Genomic DNA, 9,822 nt, shown 5'->3' with positions numbered 1-9,822 from the left:
CCTTTTGTTCCAGTCTTATTATCCAAGCTCTTTTCTTTACCATATGAGCTTATTGGTTTGCCTTCCCTATTACTAAGTTTGTTTTAGATAACAAAGGCAGAAATGTGCCTTACATAACCACTTATAGAGAAAATATTCAGATATTTAATCAATAGCCTGTTATGGTAAAACTAGCATGCCTTCATTAAAAAAAGCTGCAGTGACAGAGCAATGTAGTTCCATTGAATTTGCACAACTTCCATCAGTTTACACATCTCAAAACAGATAATGATCAATTTGACTGTTCTGAAAAGAAGCTCTGTGCATCCAAAAAATACCAGTAGCTTGTACTGTACATTTCTACATAGTCCAACATCATAGTTGGAAAACATTTGTGCTGGAGATGTATTTTTTTAATATTTGGCATGCATAAATCTATTTAAAGATTGAAAGAATGCATTGAAATGTGGTTTTAGGTAGTTGAGAAAATGAAAAAGTTTACAATCACACTCATTTAACAGCAGACAAGGGGGGGGGTGTGGCAGGGCGGAGGGCGGGGCCGGGACGTGATCCTACACACCCGGTCCCGTATTAGGCTAATCAAGCCTGCCGAGAGGGATAAAGGTCGACTGCAGAGGACCGTGCGGGAGAGAGAGATAGTTTACGGAATGTCCGTCGTGTGTGTGTGTGTGTGTGTGTGTGTGAGCATGTATTTATCACTTTGTGGGGACCAAATGTCCCCATAAGGATAGTAAAACCCGAAATTTTTGACCTTGTGGGGACATTTTGTTGGTCCCCATGAGGAAAACATCTTATAAATCATACTAAATTATGTTTTTTGAAAATTTAAAAATGCAGAATGTTTTCTGTGAGGGTTAGGTTTAGGGGTAGGGTTAGGTTTAGGGGATAGAATATAAAGTTTGTACAGTATAAAAACCATTATGTCTATGGAAAGTCCCCATAAAACATGGAAACACAACGTGTGTGTGTGTGTGTATGTGTGTGTGTGTGTGTGTGTGTGTGTGAGCGTGTGTGTGTGTGTGTGTGTGTGTGTGTGTGTGTGTGTGTGTGTGTGTGAGCGTGTGTGTGTGTGTGTGCGTATTTATCACTTTGTGGGGACCAAATGTCCCCATAAGGATAGTAAAACCCGAAATTTTTGACCTTGTGGGGACATTTTGTCGGTCCCCATGAGGAAAACAGCTTATAAATCATACTAAATTATGTTTTTTGAAAATGTAAAAATGCAGAAAGTTTTCTGTGAGGGTTAGGTTTAGGGGTAGGGTTAGGTTTAGGGGATAGAATATAAAGTTTGTACAGTATAAAAACCATTATGTCTATGGAAAGTCCCCATAAAACATGGAAACACAACATTTGTGTGAGCGTGTGTGTGTGTGTGTGTGTGAGAGTGTGTGTGTGTGTGTGTGTGTGTGTGTGTGTGTGTGAGTGTGTGTGAGCGTGTATTTATCACTTTGTGGGGACCAAATGTCCCCATAAGGATAGTAAAACCCGAAATTTTTGACCTTGTGGGGACATTTTGTCGGTCCCCATGAGGAAAACAGCTTATAAATCATACTAAATTATGTTTTTTGAAAATGTAAAAATGCAGAAAGTTTTCTGTGAGGTTTAGGGGTAGGGTTGGGTTTAGGGGATAGAATATAAAGTTTGTACAGTATAAAAACCATTATGTCTATGGAAAGTCCCCATAAAACATGGAAACACAACATGTGTGTGTGTGTGTGTGTGTGTGTGTGTGTGTGTGTGTTTGTCTTTTGTTTAAGTTTTTTAAGTTTTGAACGATTATTTATATTGTCAAGCCGGTTCTCGCCTCCTCCTTTCCATTGATCCCTTTACAGGGGGCTTAAAGGTATATTTCAACCAAAAATGAAAATTTACTCACACTAATGCCATCCCAGATGTGTATGACTTTCTTTCTTCTGCAGAACAAAAATGCTTTTTGTGAAGAAAAAAAAAAAAGAAGATGTTTAGAAGAATATTTCCGCTCTGTAGGCCCATTCAAAGCAAGTATGTGGTGGCCAGAACATTGAAGGTCCAAAAAGCACATAAAGGTAGACTCAAGTGGTGATATGATAGGTGTGGGTGAAAAACAGATAAGTATTTTAGTCCTTTTTACTACAAATCTCCACTTTCACATTTTTTTTCTTTTGGCAAGTCTCATTCTTCGTGCATATTGCCACTTGGGCAGGTATTTTGTAGTAAAAAAGGACTGAAATATTGATCTTCTTCTCACCCACACCTATCATATCACCACTTGAGTCTACCTTTATGTGCTTTTTGGACCTTCAATGTTCTGGCCACAATTCACTTGAATTTTATGAACCTACAGAGCTGAGATATTAGTCTAAAAATATTTGTGTTCTGCAGAAGAAAGAAAGTCATACACATCTTGGATTGCACAAGGGTGTGTAAACAATGATATAATTTTCATTTCGGTGCTTCAAATCTGCAAAAAGCAATGTTCGCAAAAGAAAATGAGGGAAAACGAAAACCTGTACATTTAACGAGCACATTAACACGCATTCCCCCACTAAAGCACTGGCATTCACATTCACTCAGGTGATTCCCTTTTTAAATCCAGTTGCATGGCATGTCATTTATGACCATCCAAACGCTACAGCGTGTGACCAGGGAGAGACGCATTGCAGGTACAAACGAACCAATCAGAGTCATCCGCACAAACCGAAATGCGCACAGTATTCTTCCGCCATCAGATAGTTCCCCTGTATGTTTGCATCTAGCTAGGCGGTTGGGGTAATACAAGTACACTTCTTTCTTGGATAATTATATGTATCACGTTTTCTAGAGCTTAGTTTGGTTTGTTGGTCTAATAGTTCATAATTTACAAAGCACATATGGACATAATGCTGTGCGGTTGGCGGATGGATACAGGAAGATGGGAGGAGTTTCTGTACGACCGTTAAGGCGGGTCTATATTAATATGCCGACCACCATTTGTGAATCTCTCACGGAGACAGAGGGAGGCTGAGAAACAGAAGAAAATGGTGAGTCCATACCAATATTTCTTACAAAAATAAATAAATATATATATATATATATATATACACACTTTATTTGATAAAAGACAGACACCTGAATTAAACATATAATTTAACTGAAGTAAGGCGAATCGAGAAAGAGTTTCAGGCTGATCTGCGTTCTTTTGCAGAAATGTGCCGCCAAGTTTACAGTAGATGGAGTGAATGAGGGAATATATCTCTTAAGTCTCCCCTTCTTCGTTTAATGCTGTACTTCAATCTTCGCCTGCTTTGGTTATTTATATATCGAATGCTTAAACGAAGAAATTCTGCTAAGAAAGTATCACTTAACTTTAGGGCTTTGACTTAAGCGCTTTGAGAACTTTAATTTGATAGGTTGCATTAATCTCACGTGTCATTAAAAAATAATTTGTGTTCATTCAGTCACGCTTAACAGCTTTAAACGGGCATTGTTCCTTAATTCTTTATTCGCTCTGGGTTTGATTTTGGTTTCAGTTGTCGTCAAGTTAACACTTAAACGTCACACGTGAGCCACAACAGGCTTGGCAACTAAAAGTAGCTGGTTAAACCATTGGTTCATTTTTGTTTTTGTGAATTTGCATAAAGTCGTAAAGGATTTATTTATTCTAATTTCCTTGAACCACTTTAAGGATCTTGAGGTTCAGCATCACGCCTGTATTGCTCGTTTATCTGTGTATGTTAAAGTGTTTATGTAATTTTTAGTAAAGCAGTGCGAGAGGTTAACTCCTTACATGCTGCACGCTATTACTGGGTTACTCGTTGCATAGGGGTTATAACTGTGTAATAATGTATTACTATCTGATATGACTGTCTATAGTGCCACTAGGAAATAGGTGTGTCGATGAGTTGCTGTTAGGAGTGTCTTATCGTTACCATAGAGGGACTTTACTCTGTCGAGTTGATCCCGGAACTGTTTGATACAGGGAATCTGAAGTCTTTGTGCTGTCTCAAACAAGTAGTTGCTATACTATTAAATCAGCATACCAAAAACACACGTGCTGAATAATATGCTATGATTTCTGAGTATACATGTTGCTTTTAAAAGGCATGATTTAGTAATTATTGTTTGTCGTCTCTTCCATCCCCAGGCCGATCAACTCACAGAGGAGCAAATCGCTGGTAAGGTCCTATACTTGTTTTGCTGTCTTTTCAGAGGTTCAGCATTGGCACATGGCATTTTACAATAGTCTGTCTGTTCTGCCAGCTCAGATCTTGGTGGATTATCATTGCTTTTGTTGCCTTTTAAGGTGGGCACTTAGTGAAATCTGAGTGTGCATGGATGGTTGTTCCTACTAGACCTGTGTTTCCCAACCACGTGCCGCGGTGGAAACCCATAATGTGTCGATTATTTTACTTTTTAAAATCGTATTAAATGGCCGCAACATACTAAAAAGCATTGTAAAGAAATAAAGTAGAAATCTGCACCATGAACAGATAGAAATGGTAGGCTTTCAATCCACACATCACAGATACTGAAAAATATTTAACATGAACTTATATTAATATATCGGGGTAGTGAGGGAATACAATTTAGTTTTTCTTTTGAAAAAATCCCATTATTTGTTTTATGGTTACTGTGATAATCATGGTTTTACTTTTGTCTTTGGTTACTATAATCTAATTGCAAATACCACAGTTAAAACTATGGATACAATGGAACATTCCTTCTGTGTAAAATATTTTCTAATGCCCTCTTGATTGTAGAAAAAGGCTTTGTTTGTCTTCAGATAACTGTATTTTAATCAGCAAGATCCTGATAAAAAGAAACCATGAAAGAACACCTAGTCTGGAGCCCTGTAAATAAATACATGAATAAAAGAAAAAATATTTGTTGTGGCATTGCAAGAATTAATTTGCAAGAACAAATCTACAAATTAGAAAAGAAGCTAATTTCCACCCCTGGAGTTGCGAGTTCCAATCCAGAGCTGCTGAGAGTCTCCAGCCAGGTCTCCTAAGCAACCAAATTGGCCTTTTTGCTAGGGAGGGTAGAGTCACATGGGGTAACCTCCTCGTGGTCGATATAATGTGGTTCTCGGTCACAGTGGGGCACATGGTGAGTTGTGGGTGAATGCCACGGAGAATAGCATGAAGCATGTCTCCGCAGTAACGCGCTCAACAAGCCACGTGATGAGATGCGTGGATTGACTGTCTCAGACATGGACGAAACTGAGATTCGTCCTCCGCCATCCGGATTGAGGCGAGTCACTACACCACTACGAGGACTTAGAGCACAATGGGAATTGGGCATTCCAAATTGGGGAGAAAATCAAAAAGAAAATAAGCTAATTTGTTGTTTTTTCATTACCCAATTAGCGCTCTTTCCACCTGAGACCTCATTATACAGCACACGTATGTGACTTGCATTTTTTGCATAGCCGAATTTCAAAAAATTTGAGGAAAGGCGCTACCAAGACAGACCGAGAACATCGACAAGTTCTTGAAAAGGAAAACTATCGCTAATGGTTATTTGGGATAGTGGTGTGCCGTGGGATGTTTTATCCGTTAAAAGTGTGCCGTGGCAGAAAAAGGGTTGGGAAACACTATACTAGACTATGATATCACCTCCTCGAATCTGTATTGAAATAAGTGGCTGTAGGGTTTTTTTTTCTCTCTAGTGAGAAATAACAAGCAGGCTAAAGCTTGAGTTGGACATGCTTACAATAATATTCTGCATGTTTAAGGAAATATTTGCATTCTCTTGGGCCATGATGTTTGTGCTTGTTATACAGGAAAGGTGGTTGTGCATCTGTAATGTCTTATGGAATATCAAAGGAAGTATTAAATAGACTTATCTGGATGATGATGCCACCGCTGTGCTGAATTAATATCCTTTAGTGTTCAGATCACTGGGCAAATGCATGCACTGCTGAAATGCAGTCTCACTTGTCACTATGGCTTTGTCCTGATTATGCCTGCAAGGATCAATTCTCAGAATGTGTGCTGATCAGTTACACACTGCTGAATGAGGGGTTTGCCTCATGATGACTCTTGCGTCTTTGAAATGTAATTAAGAAGGTACTAAATGCATCTATATAAAGTGAATGATGCTGCTGTGCAAGAAGCACGTGACTGTTCTCTGAATATATAACTACTGGAACACACCAGATCTGATTGAGCTCTGTGCTTAACACAAACACATGTGGTCAGTTTTGCCATGGCTCTGGATTGTTTGTCCTCCTGTCTGTGAGAGGGCATTGTTGTTACTTGCGTCTTGGCAACAGACAACAATGTAATACGTACTACTTTTAAAGTCGGCATGAAATGAAAATTCACCCAATCTATTTTCGAAATGCATGTTAATGATCTTATTGTGAACGATTCAATCATGCATATGTTTTATTTATTTACTTTAATCAAAATGTAATACTTGATCTTCCGGTGAAATGACAGACTTCTCTCTGGTGGCGTATGCAGGACTTCTCCAATCATTTAGTCCCCTTAAACCCTGCCCCTTTTTTAATAAATATCATTCACATGTTGGTGAAGATGGCAAGATGTATTTTTTTATGTTTTCCTTCAAAACTTGTTCCTTAACCCAAATTTCCTTAGTTACTGGTCAGCTGGCTTGAATTTACATAGGTGATCACTAATGAATACAATGCTTCGGATGCCTCTGGAGTTTTGGGTTTTATGTGGAGTTATATCTTTGAATGCAGTTATCTTGGGATGCACAGCACGAGGAAGTGCTTTTTATTTTATATTTACTGTATTGTGATTCAAAATTTTTAATTATTGTTATCTTTAACTCACTCGTTTTTCAACGGCTACAGCCGCTTCGAAAGCAAAGACCACAATGTGCTCATGCATTTATGTTGTCATTTTGAATATAAATGTGTTGAGAGCGCTGCTCAATTTCACAGATAAACGTCTCTGACTCTAGCAGCATGGTGGTAGGGGTGTGTGTGTCCCTTCTGCAATCTCGCATTCAAATCTGTCTTCGTTCTGCTATGCAACGGCCATATATTCACAATCCACTCAACAACCAATGGATAAACTCAAATCCTGCGCTACATTTTTTTCTTGTTTGATAAGCTGTTTCACTCTGAAATACGTCACAATACGGAAGTAAAGTCTGTCGCAACTTCCGTTTCACGCCGACTTTAAAGAGATTTGCTTCGGGTCCTGTTAATTTTACTTGAAGTGTTGGACATTGTTTGTATATTATAGAATCTAGCACGTTTCTGTCGCCATGTGCTCATAAACGATTAAGTAATTATGCAAAAAGCTTGACATCATGGAGTAGAAGGACTTTGCCTTTTCCACTTTGTTTAGTAGTAAAGTGAAAGTGTTTCAGGATAAAGCCTAAACATATTTAAAGAGATGTGTAGGATGATTTGAGTGGGAGGAAATGCAATTTAAGGCCAAAGAAACTGATTCAAACACTGATTTGTCCACCCAGAGTTCAAAGAGGCTTTCTCGCTATTTGACAAAGATGGTGATGGCACCATTACAACCAAAGAGCTGGGCACTGTCATGCGCTCTCTTGGCCAGAACCCTACAGAGGCGGAGCTGCAGGATATGATCAATGAGGTGGATGCAGATGGTGAGGACACACTTTTACTGCTACATTAGCCATCAACATGCTATTAACTCTTGCATGTAGAACTTAAAAATGATTTTCCAGTATTGTTTTTTTTACAATTGAATAATTTATACTTGCACCATTTAAAGTGCTGGTCCTTTATCTGACTATGAACTTTGTCTGATCTCCATTAAACAGGTAATGGAACAATAGATTTCCCAGAGTTCCTGACAATGATGGCAAGGAAGATGAAGGACACTGACAGTGAGGAGGAGATCAGAGAAGCTTTCCGTGTCTTCGATAAGGTAAGGCTTCTGTGCACTTAACATCACATCTGAAGAACTGTATTTTTCAATTCATCATTGCTTGAAATTACTTAGATGCCCCACTGTTTGCTGGTATTTTTCAGGATGGAAACGGATATATCAGTGCTGCCGAGTTGCGCCATGTGATGACAAACTTGGGGGAGAAGCTAACAGATGAGGAGGTGGATGAAATGATTAGAGAAGCAGACATTGATGGAGATGGTCAGGTCAATTATGAAGGTGAGCCTCATAATTCACACAGTCACTGTCCATTTAAAATCATCCGTTGGTTTGGAGCTTTTTAACTGTGACCTATATAAATTGTTACTTATGTTCCTCCTTTTTTTTCCTTTGCAGAATTTGTACAGATGATGACAGCGAAGTGAAGGCCTTGTACAGAATTTCTTGTATAAAATCTGCCTTTTCTTGTTTGTAATTTCTGTAAAATGTTTTATTTTAAATTTCTCCTATCTTCTCCTGCTGTCCAAAGAATCTGCATGTATACTACTTAAAGATTTGAGTGCTCATGCCTTCACAACTCCTAATCATTGTAAACAGTCTGTCAGAAGGAGCAGTTATGGGACCAGGTGAATTAGGCACAGATACTGGCTACACACAGGCCCCTTTTCCTCCCTCTGTTGCTCTGTCTACTTGCCCACCTGATGAGTGGCAACATCAAGGGTCCAGCTGACTGAGAGACATTATTTTAACATACATTTTGGCATGGTTCTTTTTTCCTCTCTCTTTTTGATTTTATGTGGAGGAGCAACTCTTGAGTGGACAATGGACTGAATATAAATAGAAATGTGAAAGTCCTCAGCATTGCACTATTGCAACATCATTGATTTAAATACTAGCAGGTTTATCACCGGGTAATCATACACTCTAATCTTTTTGTATTTGTTCTGTTCTTATTATGCTTTTTAATTAGTCTCTTTTTCTTTTCTTTTTTTAACTGCTTATGGCACAGCCATGCCTCAGAATCCATTCCAAGTTGTATATTTGTTTTCCAATAAAATTAACAATTTACCCAAAAACTGCATTCCTCTGACTTCTTTCAAATGACCACCATGCCTACTTGAAATACAAATTGTGGAGATTTGTCAATCAAGTATTTTGGTTATGCTAAGCATTTGAGACATGAGGTGTTACTACAATTGAACTGCATTTAAAATTAATCCACTCTCATCTCATGTAGTTTGCTTTCCTCCTTTTACATCCTGTTGATGTTACCCACTTACATTGTCATTAATAAAATACATTATGCCTGTATTTATTTCAGTGTAATTAGCATTTAATTAGACACTTTTCCAGACATGATTTTTTTCTTAAGACTTAAGTTTGAGTTTAAAGGTTGTGTAAAGCTATCAAATAACAAAATTGTGCAATTTTTCACATGTTAGTCATGTTTGGAATAACTCCCTAGTGGCTAAATCCAAACCAATCGGTTTACCTCGCAATGGCTGCGCTGTTTACAGGACTGATAATAATAGACTTCCAACCACTTATGAGTGAAACATTCACACTTCGGTTGCTTAGTCTGCTGTCTCAAATGACATTTATTATACACTTATTACCAGAGTAATATCTCTGTACAGGACTGATCCACATAGAAAAGGCTCTGGGAGCCCACCCAACTTTGACAGAAGTGGATGATCTGATCAGATCTGCAGCAGGCCAATTCTGGTCCACCTCATAAGCAGGATGCTCAGAGGACTAATATTCTACTCTGACTTCAGCAATCTCCTTAAAAGGGGTTGAACAGTTGCCAGGCTTCCCTGCGATGGATGTATAACAGATTGTGCAGCTGCAAGTCTGAAATACAAACACACCGCCTGATTGTTTCATTGGTAACAGACTGTGCATAAATGGTGCTGGGTGATGGGGCCTTTGAAGTAAGCAAGTGTAGGTAGCGGTGAGTTTGAGGAATGAGGAAAGGCTCATTCACAATGCAAACAAATGCGAAGCGACTGTGATGGAG

General features: G+C 38.6%; 1 protein-coding gene across 1 annotated transcript; it reads left to right on the top strand.

Moving 5' to 3' along the window:
* The first annotated feature begins 2,945 nt into the window (after window positions 1-2,945).
* LOC127633585 (calmodulin-1) lies at window positions 2,946-8,906 on the top strand. Its single transcript, XM_052112797.1, has 6 exons — window positions 2,946-2,999; window positions 4,103-4,133; window positions 7,414-7,557; window positions 7,735-7,841; window positions 7,946-8,081; window positions 8,199-8,906. Exons 1-6 carry the CDS (start codon window positions 2,997-2,999, stop codon window positions 8,225-8,227), a joined length of 450 nt encoding a protein of 149 aa, XP_051968757.1. The 5' UTR covers window positions 2,946-2,996; the 3' UTR covers window positions 8,228-8,906.
* Window positions 8,907-9,822: the final 916 nt, after the last annotated feature.

Source organism: Xyrauchen texanus, chromosome 40 (assembly GCF_025860055.1).
Source record: "Xyrauchen texanus isolate HMW12.3.18 chromosome 40, RBS_HiC_50CHRs, whole genome shotgun sequence".
Lineage (NCBI taxonomy): Eukaryota > Metazoa > Chordata > Actinopteri > Cypriniformes > Catostomidae > Xyrauchen > Xyrauchen texanus.
Note: the sequence above shows the minus strand (reverse complement) of the source record. Positions and strands in the feature narration are given on the sequence as shown.